This window comes from Danio rerio, chromosome 25 (assembly GCF_049306965.1).
Source record: "Danio rerio strain Tuebingen ecotype United States chromosome 25, GRCz12tu, whole genome shotgun sequence".
NCBI classification, from domain to species: Eukaryota; Metazoa; Chordata; class Actinopteri; order Cypriniformes; family Danionidae; genus Danio; species Danio rerio.
In genome coordinates, this window is record NC_133200.1 from 13,340,022 (window position 1) to 13,354,147 (window position 14,126).

At 37.3% G+C, this 14,126-nt stretch overlaps 2 protein-coding genes across 4 annotated transcripts in view; one reads left to right on the forward strand and one right to left on the reverse strand.

Moving 5' to 3' along the window:
* Positions 1 to 2,502: 2,502 nt before the first annotated feature.
* Positions 2,503 to 10,194, reverse strand: LOC110438410 (uncharacterized). Of its 2 annotated transcripts, XM_073942932.1 has the most exons (10): positions 10,084 to 10,194; positions 8,276 to 8,368; positions 6,199 to 6,936; positions 5,367 to 5,549; positions 5,090 to 5,187; positions 4,932 to 4,982; positions 4,403 to 4,784; positions 4,143 to 4,319; positions 3,799 to 3,928; positions 2,503 to 3,707 (listed from the first exon to the last, which is right to left on the reverse strand). In XM_073942932.1, the coding sequence occupies exons 1-10, from the start codon at positions 10,106 to 10,108 to the stop codon at positions 3,698 to 3,700; spliced, it is 1,887 nt and encodes a 628-aa protein (XP_073799033.1). In that variant the 5' UTR covers positions 10,109 to 10,194; the 3' UTR covers positions 2,503 to 3,697. The 2 variants fall into 2 exon arrangements, with proteins under 2 accessions (XP_073799033.1, XP_021326458.2); XM_021470783.3 differs by lacking the exon at positions 10,084 to 10,194 and having other exon boundaries at positions 8,276 to 10,055.
* A 788-nt stretch (positions 10,195 to 10,982) lies between these two features.
* Positions 10,983 to 14,126, forward strand: part of LOC141380917 (serine/threonine-protein kinase pim-3-like) — a 54,867-nt gene continuing 51,723 nt past the window's right edge. Inside the window, exons 1-3 of one of the 2 annotated variants that reach the window (XM_073942934.1) lie at positions 10,983 to 11,373; positions 11,918 to 12,258; positions 12,421 to 12,649. In XM_073942934.1, coding sequence (XP_073799035.1) covers positions 11,299 to 11,373; positions 11,918 to 12,258; positions 12,421 to 12,607 — 603 coding nt within the window. In that variant the 5' untranslated portion in view covers positions 10,983 to 11,298 and the 3' untranslated portion in view covers positions 12,608 to 12,649. Of the gene's footprint in view, positions 11,374 to 11,871; positions 12,259 to 12,420; positions 12,650 to 14,126 lie in introns of those variants that run through there. The other variant, XM_073942936.1, reaches the window with a different exon arrangement.

Here is a 14,126-nt window from a genome sequence, read left to right on the forward strand (position 1 = left end):
AATAAATTGCTGAATTAAAATTAAAGTAGTCACAACGAATCATGCAGGCAATGAGAGAATGTGTTTATTATTTTGAACGCATCAAAGAAAAGGACAAGGGGATTATCTCAATGGATAGTGACTTTGCCTATAAATAGTACAAAAGTAGTAAGCACATTGCTTTGAACATTCAGTAATCTGTACGGCATGTGTAGATCTGGGGTAGGGGAAGTTCTCAAATAACATCATCCTAAAATATTGCTTTTTTTATGTGTTTTTTTTTTTAAGGTAAATGAAGATGTAGGTTATACAATGTGTCGTTAATGGCAAAACACCTTTATTAAATGAAGAAAGCAAAAAAAAAAATTTCATAATAATACTTTGAAAGAGATCAAGCTTCAGCCAGGTAGTAACGCAAAACTAACTTAAATGTAACATATCACATTACTTACTATAAAAAGTAACTAAGTAAAGTTGACTAGTTACTTTTTTGGGGAGTAACTTAATAACTCGTAATGGATTACTTTCAAAAGTGACCTTTCCCAACACTGCAATGTAATGAAGCTTTTTATTGTGTCTGTGGGGGACGTATTGTTTAAAAATACAATCAAAATGTTATTACATTTTACAGTATACTTAATTGTATATGTTGAAAAATTTCAGGACACCTTGAACATGATGAACAATCTTTTATTTTTTAAAATAAAATGAATTAATACTTTAGTTTAAAATTGTTTTATTCATTTTATTATTAATATTGTTTTATTGTATTTATTGTTTAGAATAATTTAGATAACACTAGCTATTTCTTACGAACAAATACAATATCTTAGCTGCCCATCCTTGTACATTTTGTAGTGTAATTCATTATGAAGAGTTGTAAATATATATTCAATATAATATAAAGCTCATTACTAAATATTTCCCTTTACTATGAATTACTATAATATTTTAACACCTCATTTTATTGTATTTTTTAGTTTTTGCTGTTAAATACTGTCATTTGTTTCTGTTTAGAACAGCATATTCATTCATGCATTCATTTATTTATTCATTTTTTTTTGGCTTAGTCCCTTTATTAATAAGGGGAATAAACCGCCAATTTATCCATCATATGTTTGATGCAGCGGATGCCCTTCCAGCCGCAACCCAACACTGGGAAACACCCACACACTCTTGCATTCACACAAATACACTACGGCCAATTTAGTTTACTCAATTCACCTATAGCGCATGTGTTTGGACTGTGGGGGGAACCACAGTGAGGTCATTATGAGACTATTCACCTTATTCTCTGTGGACGAGCGGGCGCTGCCATTTGAATCTTTTAGGCACAAGACTTCCGGTCTCATTCACTTCATTCATTTTTAGACATTAAAAACTGCTTGTTTCGCTGTTTGATGTTGCAAACTGATATTTCCTTGTTATATTATTCTACTTGATCTGTATAGTCATGCAAACATTTGTTTGTAGAGCAAGTAGTTTGACCATTTTTTGCCGTTTATTATTCCTAGTCATTTCTCCCATAGGCGACTGAAACGAAGTTCTAAGACAATCGCGAAAACAGGTGCACTTCCGCATTTTAGAATAAGGTCAATACAGGCCTGAACCCAGAGTTGCTTGTGTTCCCAATGTTTGACCTATGCAGTGTATCTCCTTGGCATCAAGTAGACCTTAGGTATTCAGCAACTTCTCTTGGAGCCGTATACATAAAAGCCGTCAAACACAGTCCAGTTACTCGAGTCTAAACTGCTGCTTTAAACTGAAATTGTCAAAGTTTGAACAATTTAGTGTCAAAAGTTAGTCTGCAATCTTGACTGTACCAGGGGGGGAAATATTTGTTGTATCAGTATATGATATTGTAATATAAAACAACATATTGTCTAACAGTAAAACCTTCTCTGTGGTTCCATTTGGCTAAACAGGCTCCATAAATGTGTTAAATCATAGTAAACAGTTTATGGCACTACTGATTCAGTAAAGAGATTCCTTCACCCAATAATGAATATTTTATCATCTTTTACTCAGCCCTTACTATGAGTTTCTTCTGTTTTACACAAAAGAAGGTATTTTGAAAAATGCTGGAAACCTGTAACTATTGACTTCCATTGTATTTGTTTTCCTACTATGAATGTCAGTGGTTACAGATTTTCAGGATTCTTTAAAGTATCTTTAGTGTTCAACATTTAGAACAGTGGTTCTCAAACTTTTTTCATCAAGTACCACCTCAGAAAAAAGTTTCTCTCCAAGTACAACCAAAAATGAGCAGTATTGAAATACAGTAGCGTAGTAGGCCCAGTAAAGCAGCTTCAACTCTGCACAGTTAAATGTGGCAGATTACAGATTACAGAAATATAGGCTATATGTCATATATGGCACATTATACATATTTATTGATACATTTTGAAATGTGTGTAGCATATATTTGACATATTTCATTCTTCCGCGTACCACTAGTCGTACACGTACCACAGTTTGTGAACCACTGATTTAGAAAACTCACAGAAATGATGATCAGAGCTTCAGTTTGATTCACATGATTTTATTTGAATTATTAACAATACATACAAGCAATTCATTACAAAATATTCTGAACACTTAACAATCTCTCCCTCTTATGACAGAACACCAGATTCATATATGTTTAAATTGTCAGTCCAGTTTTCAGAGTTGAAGTTCAGTTCAGTCCAGTTCAGTTCAGTTCAGTGTGGTTTAATTGTCACTGCCGAAAGTCCAAACACTAAAGAGCAAATCCATCGAAGCGCAGCTCCACAAGTCCCAAACCAAGCAAGCCAGCGGCGACAGTGGCGAGGAACAAAACTTCACCAATTGACTAAAGTGAAGGTAAAAAAAACCTCGAGAGAAACCAGGCTCAGTTGGGCACGACCATTTCTCCTCTGGCCAAACGTCTTGTGCGGAGCTGCAGTCTAGGCACCATTAATCACCATTATTGTCATTAATTACTGACCTCATGTCCTTAGTTCAAATTCATGTTTACTTCATATTGAGAACACAAATGAAAACTTTAGATGAAATCTGAGAGCTCTCTGACCCTCAAACCACACGTTCATAAGAGCACAGTGCACTGGATGTGTGTCGCACTGCTGAGGTTTAACCCAGAGGCCTGCGCGACTTCCTCTCATTTAAACAAAGCGTGGGCACATCTGAGGTAAACGTCAGCAGTGCGACACACGTACAGCGCAGGACAGAGCTCTCATGGTTTGATGACGGTTTCTGGGATTTAAACATTTCTTCATCTTTGTGGTTTACGGAGGATCAGAGAGTTCTCGCATTTCATCTCAAATAGTTTCACTTGTTTTCTGAAGATGAAGAAAGGTGTCAGGGAGTTTGGAGCTAGAGCTGTCATTTTGAAGCGAAACTTCTTTTATGCAGACAGAAAAACACAAAAATAATAAAACAGAAATAATGACTTCAGAAGTTCTGTCCTTAACTGCATGTGTGTCGCACTGCTGGTGTTTAACCCAGAGGCCTGCGCGACTTCCTCTCATTTAAACAAAGCGTGGGCACATCTGAGGTCAACGTCAGCAGTGCGACACACATACAGCGCAGGACAGAGCTCTCATCAACACACGTCATGAACTGACACTGAGGAAAAGTGAGGTCTTAGGGGTTTGGAATGACATGAGGGAGTAATTAATAACTTTAACAGTCTTGTGAAATGTCTGGAAATGGTGCTCTCCTCCTCCTCCTCGCTTCTTTAGTGTTTTCTAAAATGGAGAAAAACAATCAGAAACAACACAAAGCTATTTAAGCAGTAATATGAAGGGCTGTCAAATAAAACTCTGTGTGTTCCTCTACCTTCTCTTGAAGAACTGCTTCACAGGATTTGGGGTCGTTGGATTGAACCAGCAGTGCTCTTCAACCTGATGTAACTGTAGCCGTTGAACTGGATTACGGATCAAACACTGGGAAATCAGGTCCACGCATGCTGAAAAGTGGCACAGAGAGTGTGAAATACGTCTGCATACTCAAGATTCATGAACGTCTTTAAATCTTACTACATCAAATGTTACAAAACATCCACAATTAAGTGACTTTAATATCTACAGGTCCTGTGAGCATTATATTTAATCCATTTGACTTATGACTGACATGTGTTATTCTGTCACTGAGGCTGGGATTGTTCAGAGGTGTCTGCTTACCTGTAGATAATCTGGGGTTTATCTGAATGGAGCCAAACATTAATGACTGTCTGTTACAAAAGGCCAGTCGTCCATGCATTATTTCATACAGCATGATGCCTATTGTCCAGACATATGCCGGGTTAGCATGGAATACACGACCCCTCAAAGCCTCAGGTGGCATGCCGTGTCCAGCTCCTGTAAGAGAGACATTTCCAGAATTCAGTCATTTCATAAGACAATACGGTGAACAAAGAAACTATCACAAAATGCCAACTCACCTCGATAGTCACTTTTGTTGAAAGGCTTGTGGGTAATTGGCTGAGCACAACCGAAGTCGATCAATTTGAGCTCTAATCGGGGTAGAGTCACCAGGATGTTCGCCGTGTGTATATCACCGTGGAAAACTCCACGCTCGGTGCAGAACATTACGGCTCGGATCAACTGACGCATTAACCGGCGTGCTTGGTTTTCTTCAATGTCCCCTGTATCTTTGATGTACTGAAGCAAGGTCTGGCATGACTCTGCGTACTCCAGAATGAGAACAAAGTTGTCCTCAAGCTCAACCCAGTCGTGTAATCTGATGATGTTTGGACATCGCGGTGCATTCCTCAACCTAAGCATCATTGCCACTTCCGCAAGCACAGGTGTGGAATGACCATCCTAGAAAGAAAACAGATTTCTCCATTAATGTTAAATGAATTTTAATTAACTCCACAGCCCGACATTCATGTGTTCAAAACAAGTGACAAGTGAAGGATGAGTAAATGCTCGGCACATTTTCACTGTTGTGTGAATTATTCAACTTACAACGTCCAGATAACGGTCCTCTTGACTCTTCATCATACACTTCAGGGCAACCTGCAAAAAAAACAACAACAACAACAAATTAAATTAAAGCCAACAAATGATTTATATTTAATAATCAGGAGGAAAATGTTGACTGAATTTAAAAAATAGTTCTCTACCTTTACTCTTTTCTTGCGTTTGTGAGATGCCACATACACCTCGCCAAAGGCTCCTTTTCCAATCAGGTCTCCGACTTCAAACTGAGACAGATCAAATCCTGAATAAAGCAGGGAGAATTATTGGGATTGTCTGGTATGAATCGGTTCAAATAAATTACTCCTGTCCTTCAAATCTTGATCTATTGCAATGATCTAAAAGCAGCAACTTTTATCAGAATTGCAGGAGTAAACTGATTACTAATTTATATTAATTACGAATTACAGAATGATGACTTACCACCCTGGCCTGGCAGACATTCTGAGTCAAGGTCTGGGTCTGACTCGAGCTCGGGCTCAGGCTGTGGCGTAAAACGCTGGACTACATCTGTGTCACAGCACAGGAAAGGACGCTTCGCAGCCTTCCATACTCTCTTGAAGAAAGCAGAGACTCTTTTCCATTTCCTTCCTTTCTTGGGTTTTTCTAAAATGAAGACAACAAACAGAAACATCTCCATGAACAGAGCTGCAGCTACAGTGCTCAGAATATTCATATATGCTGTACACCCCATTGTGAAAATGAATATTTTATCCATTTCTCAGTGATTATGGGTAATATATATTGGTGCATTTGAACAAAACAGATTTATTAAACAGATTTATTTATTAAATTAATATTTTAGTCACAGAACATTTTTAGAAATGGAAAGATAATACAATTAAATCTGTGCAAAACAAAAAACAAATTTCAACAAAATTGTCTATATATATTTTTTTCTCTTTGATTTTTGCTATTTTGGAAAATTAAATTGAATATTTTCTCCTAACATATACATTTGGGCTACTAATTTTTGAACCATTATTGTAAGTGATTTTGTTAGATAAGCTCCAGATTTGGCTTCAGTACTGACTAAACTAATGTACATGCACAAATATAATATTGTAAAGCATCCTATAGAAAATATGAATTTAAATGAGATTTGTGGGGGTGTTCTCGTATATGTTTAGCACTGTATTAATTAATACACAACCAACAGTACAACAAATGACACTGCCTGATTTATAAACTAAAAACAACAAAGCATAAAAAATAACAGATGGCAGAAATAAAATCAAATTTCAGGATGACTCACCATCAGTCCCATCAATTTTAGAGGGGTCTTGAACAGACGGAGGCGACTCAGGACAGGCCGAATCTGCATCCGTCATTTTCTTAGTACTGGAGGGGCCATGGACACTGATTGGCTGAGGATCTTCACAGACCTGGCCTGGCAGACACACCAGCTCAGTGTCAACATGACCGTTGAGGGCCGTTGAGGACTCAGGTTGGGCCGAATCTGCTGTTTGCTTGATCCTGGAGGGGCCCGGAACACTCAACGGCTGAGGTTCTTCACAGACCTGGACTGGCGGACACATCTGTTCAGGGTCAACATGATCTGCGATGGTCGTTGGCTTGATCCTGGAAGGTCCTGGAACAGCCAACGACTCAAGACTGTCGCAGACCTGGACTGGCGGACGCATCTGCTCAGTGTCAACATGACCTGTGAGGGCCGTTGAGGACTCAGGACGGGCCGGATCTGCATTTGGCACTTCTGCTGTTTGCTTGATCCTGGAGGGGCCCGGAACACTCAACGGCTGAGGTTCTTCACAGACCTGGCCTGGCAGCAACACCGGCTCAAGGTCTGCATGTGCTGTGACGGTCCTGGAGGGACCTGGAACAGGCAGATGCTCGAAATCATTGACATCCGACTGTGGTTCAAAGGGAACCACTCTGCTCCGGTCACAGCTAAGGAAAGGGCGCTTTGCAGCCTTCCATGCTCTCTTAAAGAAAGCAGAGACTCTTTTCCCTTTCCTCCGTTTCTCTGGGTTTTCTAAAGTAAAGGAAATGAACAGGGAAATATTAGAAAACTCATTAACCACAGGTTTAAAATAGACAAACTGCTGAAAATTAAACATATAAAAGACAATCACACAAAAGAAACATCAACAATAAAAGTACAATTATAACAGAAAATGTTTGTAAGCTATAATTAATTATGTGGAATAGCAAATCATTTCTATGATGTAAAATGACAAATACAACCAGATAAATAGTAAGTCATCCATTTACTCATTTTTGAGTCAATATTCTGAGTTATAGAATATTTTATTACAGTTATAGTTTGAGCTATTTAACATCACCATCACAATGTTTAATCAAATTTATGAAGCCTTTTATTTCTTTAATTTTTGTCAGTGGATGCCACATCTACATCTTCATTCTTCCTCAAGCACCACTTCTCCACCACAAAAAAACTAAAACACATTTTTTCAGCTTTCCATTAGCAATCGTCAAACTTAAGTGAACAATTTCTCTCGCTCTGGATCTTCAGTTAAGAAATCTGTGAGTAAATTATAACTTTAAACATTTAACAATCAGTCTTAGAAATCCAAATGAAAAGAGAAGTCTTGCTCCAGAACTTCAGTTACAGAAACAGAGCTGTAGACATTTATTATTATGGATGTAAAGTTGGGTTTATATTTGCACATTTGTTCATTCACCGCTCTCTATGTTGTTTACCATGCTAATTTGAATATTGGGTCTGAAAACGCATGTAAGTAAGACTTCAAATTAACATTATCACTAATTAATTGACTGTAAACAAGATTGTAGAATGATAGTCGTTGGGTGTTATGATGATTTCCCCATTTATAATTTGAAACAATATTTCTGTTATTAAATTTTAAAGGAGAAAGTCAGAATGTGTGAATGTAAAATCAACTTTCCCTCAATTGTATTAATTTATCACTGCTTAAACAAATAAAAAACTTAAATATAACATTTTCACTCAGTTTTCTCAAATATAACAAATATTCCTCCACAACATCAAAAACTAAGAACATTACTGTGCAGGTCTACACATAGAGTTTAAATTAAAGTAATATTTGAATGTTTTTTATCAGAAACTTTAACAAGGCACAATTTCTGTAGAGTGGAAAGGAGAAACTTAAAAGCCAGAATGTCAATACATAAACTGACAGACAGCAGGCCTCAATCACAAAGTCAGAAAATACACAATATCATAACGACACGAAGCAATTACAATATCGAGAGGTTGAATATTTGCCTCTTAAGTCGGTAAGTTGCGTTATATGACGATATATTATTATTTTATAGTTTTTATTAAATAATAGGTGAAAATACACCGTTTTTGTAAACTCTCATCTCACCTGTTGGGCTTCTCGACATGGTAGGAGTTGTAGGAGAAGCCATCGAGTCACTCTGATGATAGTTGTGGACAAATACAGGCGTGATCAAATTTTCTCGAGTAAAAAACACAGTTGACATATTATTTTCTGTTTGAGATGCAAAACAAATCGCTAAAGTCATTAAATCACTGTTCACTGTACTCGATCGTTTGTCACTCTGAGGAATTCTGTCGGCCATGGCAACGGCATTCTTCTCGTTCTATTTATTCGTCATCAGTAAGGTGAGGTGCGCGGGGTGATCCAAGTTGGCGCTCTGATCGCCTAAGTTTGTTTCGCCCTAATACTCAGTTGCTGTTTATGTCAGATAATAAATTCGTAACAGATAAAGCGTGACATATACAGTGATGAAAGCTTCAGCAATTATTATTAAATTGCTATCAGAAATATCAGTATAAACTGCAGTGAGCAGCACCATTTATTATCTTTTACTAATAAAGCATACAAACATGTATTAAATGTATTTATCAACTAATTTACAAACATGTATTAAAGTTGTATATCACAGTCAATAATAAGTGGACTTCAGTGTTTCAAATATAAAAGATTGAATAAGAAATATGAAGGGTTGGGCTAAAATAGTCCATACATTATCAGTCCACAAGAGAAAGAAAAAAAACGTTATGCACAAATAACCTCACCTAGTCAGACATTGGCCATCTGAATAATAAAACATTAAAACAGTAATAATTAAAATAAAGTTCTTAATTCCCTTTTTATGCCTTTCTTGTAAATTAGTCAAATTCACTGATAATGAAATTCATCTATGAGCTAAAATATTATCGCTAAAACATTATCATTATCAGTGGATTTTACTTCTTATATAAAACTCTATTTAAAACGTATTGATTTATGGAGGATTTTGGTGCTGGACACTTTTTATTCCCCGTTTTGTGTTAAACAAGTAAAACAAATGCAGGCTACAGGAGGCGTTGTGCTTCATTCAGAACAAGGCAAGCTTTGAGATTACTGCCATTATGCTCAATTATTTTTTATAACATACTAACCCACAAAACAAACCCCTTTACCTTTGAAATAAAAAGAAATTCCCAATTTTTTTCTTTTATTTTTCATCTCTTTTCACAGGACTACAGGAGCATGCTGCATCTCTGTAAAGTAATGCTGCCATTTGATATTAATTGAAGATTTTAATTTGATCATTTTAGTGTAATAAAAAATAAAACGAATAAAGTGAAAGAAAAATAATAAAATGAAATAAATACTTAACGAAATGAACTGACAAAATGCTTCATATTAGTCTAAAAGATCGTGTAGTTGAACATGACTAGTTGACTTTTTTGTTAGATAAAGTAAAGTCAGAACACATGTTTTATTATTTTAGTAAATATGTATTTATTTATTTTGCACTTTAAGTGTGTTTGGCTGTAAACAGGCGCAGGTCAGATTTTCTCCAGGTCATATATTACAATTTAATTCATTTTGTGTAAAACAAAATAATACATTAATTAGACCTGTCCAGTGTCGTTTGGAGTGTGTCGGATTAATATCAGATCAGAATAAAACGAATGAAGTGAGCAGGTGTAAACAGCCTCAAAACATTGGACGGGATTAGCGCATTCTCCGGTCGTAAAGCCTTTATCGGACAGTTATTTTCAAAAATTGTTATGGCACAAGTCAAAAAATAAAAAGGTAAAGGGAGGTCGTGTACGAGACAAATCAACAATGTCCAAATGGACGACCCGGCTAATGCGGCCAGCCTATAACCTGATAGGGACAGATTCTCATCTGTAAGGAAGTAACGTCAGTCTTACCCTGTTTGCCAGTCTTTTTGTACATATGTTCAATATTTTGCGACAATGACGCTGTTGCCTGCTTTCTCTTCGTCTCTCTTGCTCTTTTCGACCCATTATAACGTTATTCACTATGGATGTCGCATCAAAGATTCAAAAGTCAGTTAAAGTTACCGCTCGGTTATGTCACGTGACTCGCGTCACATTAATGTGGCTTACTGATCATAGTTATTTTAAACAAAAACATTTATTACAAAACTATAATATATATTTTTTACATAAAATGATTTATGGTCAAATTCTGGACCTTTTGGCCATCGTTTTAACCACCCGAACAGCCTTTGCGTCATCATCGCCTATATTAGTGAGAGAAATCTTTACATTTATCCAAAGGAAATTCAAGTGAATGAAGTTTTTAAAAATAACACCAAAAAAACCGAGCTCATCTAAATGTACCATATTGAAGACGTGGACGATGATGATATTCTCAATTTGTGGAATCTACAGGCATTATAAACTGCTTTCAGAACAATTATTGCATTATTTTCTGAGAAACATATTTATTAAAGTATATCCTCCTGAGACCCCGTCCATTGACTTGTGTCCTCTGTAGTGGACATTGCGTTTTCATGCATTTTCTTTGATTTTTTTGTCTAGTCCTGTTGTACTGTTAGAGGACATCCTGGACTTTGATATGTCTGTTGAATTGGGTATATGCCTAGCTAGTGCTGTTCCCATGCTGATAATCTTCAGGTTACCTGTTATTATTAGTTTTTTTCCATTTTAAACGATACCATTTACAGCATCGATCTTGCAATGTAGTTAAAATACAATCAGTTAAATAGACTCTGGCATTCATTTAGTTGCTCAAGTGCAAAACGAGACATTCAGCCGTTTACACACACTCGCCAGTCAGAATCGGCAGGCTAACGCAGAAGCTCCATTGAATATACTGGGGTAAAATAAATGCTCATATTTTAAAGACATGGCAGGGGAAAATGTAATTTAATGCTGTGCTTCTTGTACAATCTGAGACCCACTTTATATCGGATATCACTCAGCCAGTGGAAATGGCTGATTTTTAAAGAAAAAAGACCTTAAACGCATAGATATATATCTATGCCTTAAATGCGCCGATTTTGAAATGGCAAACAGTTCACAGGAAGCGCTTAACCCAGATTACTGGCAAATTAAAAGTCCTATTAGCATGCTTCGGCATATACCACATTGGCTGGCATGCTAGGAACCATTTCCTACACTACATCCAAATGGCCGACATACAAACAAGCACATTTTATGGGAAGGAGTGAGGTATGTAAAATTGAACTGTTTAAATGTTTTTTTACTATTATTATTACGTATATATTTGTTTGTTAAAGTGTCAGGAACAATACGTATAGCTTTCAAAGCTGTTAACTTGTTTGTTTCTAAACATCCTTTTTAAAATGTCCACTGTAGTGGACACCAGGACCATCTTAATGTAATTAATGACTGCATGTTGTAGGGGGCAGAACTGAAGCAGAGAGGATTCTTTAAAAAAATAGTTGAGTGAGAATTTAGAGTCTGAAAATCAGACAATTAGAGAATTAAAGACAATTAGAGAATGACAATCAGTTGTGACAATAAATATTTGATGTCAGTTGTTTTGTACTAAAATAGTCCTGTGGCAGGTCTGATGGACTGCCAGTAAGAGCCTTTCTTCCCTCCTTCATTCAGACATGCTTTAGAAATGTTGCTGTCAGTAAATCTCACGTGTCACAATCAGGAAGGTGTGAAGTTGTATGTTTTGGTGTGAGTCTGTTGTGTTTGCAGTGTTTGATTCAGTCCCGGATATACTGGAGGGTTTGTCTCGCAGGACGGTCAGGGTGAGCTGCCGCTGGAGGTGGCGTTGATGACCCGCATAACTTCAGCTCCTGGCTCCCCCAGTGTCCTGCAGCTGCTGGACTGGTTTGACCATCCCAGACGCTACGTCCTGATCCTGGAGTGTCCGGCTCCTTGCCAAGATCTCCAGAGCTTCTGTGAGGAGAACGGCTGTCTGGACGAGCATCTGGCCAAGAAAGTGCTGGTGCTGCGGCGTCCTGCACCGGAACATCAAGCCAGAGAACCTGCTGATCTCCACATAGTCCCAGGACATCAAGCTACTGGACTTCTGCTGTGGAGCTCTGCTGAAGCGCTCGGCCTACAAATACTTTGCAGGTGAGTTTGAGTTACAGAAGGAAATGTTCTGTTGATGTTTGTGAACTTCAGCTGATCAACTAAAGGGGATTTATCTGTACTGGAGCATTTTGAGCAGATGTTTGTGGTCTTCTTGTGTCTCTTGGGCACTCCTGCATACGCTCCTCCTGAGTGGTTTCGCAGACATCGCTACAATGCCACTCCACCTACAGTCTGGTCAATAGGAGTGACGCTCTACAACATCCTGTGTGACTGTTTCCCCTTCAGAGGCGCACAGAGAGTCACATCCAGAAGCAGACTGACCTTCCCTAGGGGCTTGTCAACAGGTAAGAGATTCAGACACAATCAGCTTCTTCTGCTGCGTCTGTGAGGCTCTGTGTGAAGCTGGAGGAGCTGAAGACACACACACACATACACACACAAACACACACCAGTTCAGAGTGCAAACTAGTTTCGTGTTTTTAAAATGAGAACATGCAATGGAGCAAATACATAATAGAAGTAAAAGAAGCCTAGAGTAATCTAAAAGTTTTGAAGAATTAAAAAAAGGTTATTTACATCCTGACCAAGTTTTCCCATCGTGTTTTTAAAGAAATACAATAGATTGTATAGCCAATTACCCAAACACTGTGGGCTCTATTTTGACGGCCCATGCGCAGAGCACAAAACGCAGGGCGCAAACGCTTTTAGGGCATGTCAGAACGCATATTTGCTAATTTAAGGACGGGAAAATCCGCTTTGCGGCGTGGCGCATGGTCTAAAAGGGTTGAGTTTATTTTCTTAATGAGTTATAGGTGTGTTTTGAGAATAAACCAATCACAGTCTCATCTCCCATTCCATTTAAGAGCCAGGTGCGTCGCGCCACAAGCGCATTTTGACGTAAAGTAAATTCACTTTCGCTTTTGCTCTCGTGGATAGGGAAATCTTACCACACAGACATCAATTAGCCTATAAATAATTAATTTAATTTGTTCAGTTGTAATTTCCAGCAAACGAATAAATGAACAATAATAACAAAGTGTGGTCAAAATACTGAGTTATTTCCAAATACACCCGCTATGCCCCATATGGTCTAAAACCTGACAGGTGGACAAAACTAAGCTTGTTTTTAAAAAACAAATACAAAAATGGATATAATAAATAATAATGCCAATAATAATAACATTATACAAAAGCAAATTAAATGAAATGAAAAAGCCTCCCGAGATGAAGTAAGGCAGTGGTTTTTAAATTCATGTAGGCTAGAAATTTATATGTTTTGTAATATTTTAATCATTTATATTTATATCCTATATATCATTATTATATATATCATTAATATATTATACCTTTTTATATGAAAGATATTTGCTTATTGCTCTACATCTTGTGTGAAAGCCAGGCGCACTTTGCGCCAGACAATAGACCGACTTTGTTGTGGTCTAAAGAACAGACTATTTACAGTTTCTCACAATAGCAACGCGCCAAAACACGCCTGCTTTTTTAGACCAGAACGCCTATGGGCGCACATTTGAGCGCAGATGCATTTGCTATTTAAACAGTGTGGTGCAACACCTCAAAATGACCATTGCGCCGAGCTGAAAGTAGCAGAAGACTATTACCCACTATTGCGCCACATTGGACCGGGTGTATGATAGGGTCCTGTGTCTTTACTGTTTTCATTGAAATATAAATCTTTAAAGCTACCTTTCGTCTCCAATAAACGATATGTTTAATGTAGCACAGCGTATCATCAGCCAATAGGTTATATTTGGAAATAAAGATGCTGGATGCAGAATGTATGAATGAGCTTTAATATATTCAATAAAACTTTGAAGTAATTCTTATTATTACCATATTAATCTTTAGTTTGTCATAAACTACAAAAACATCTTTTAAAGATTTTATTT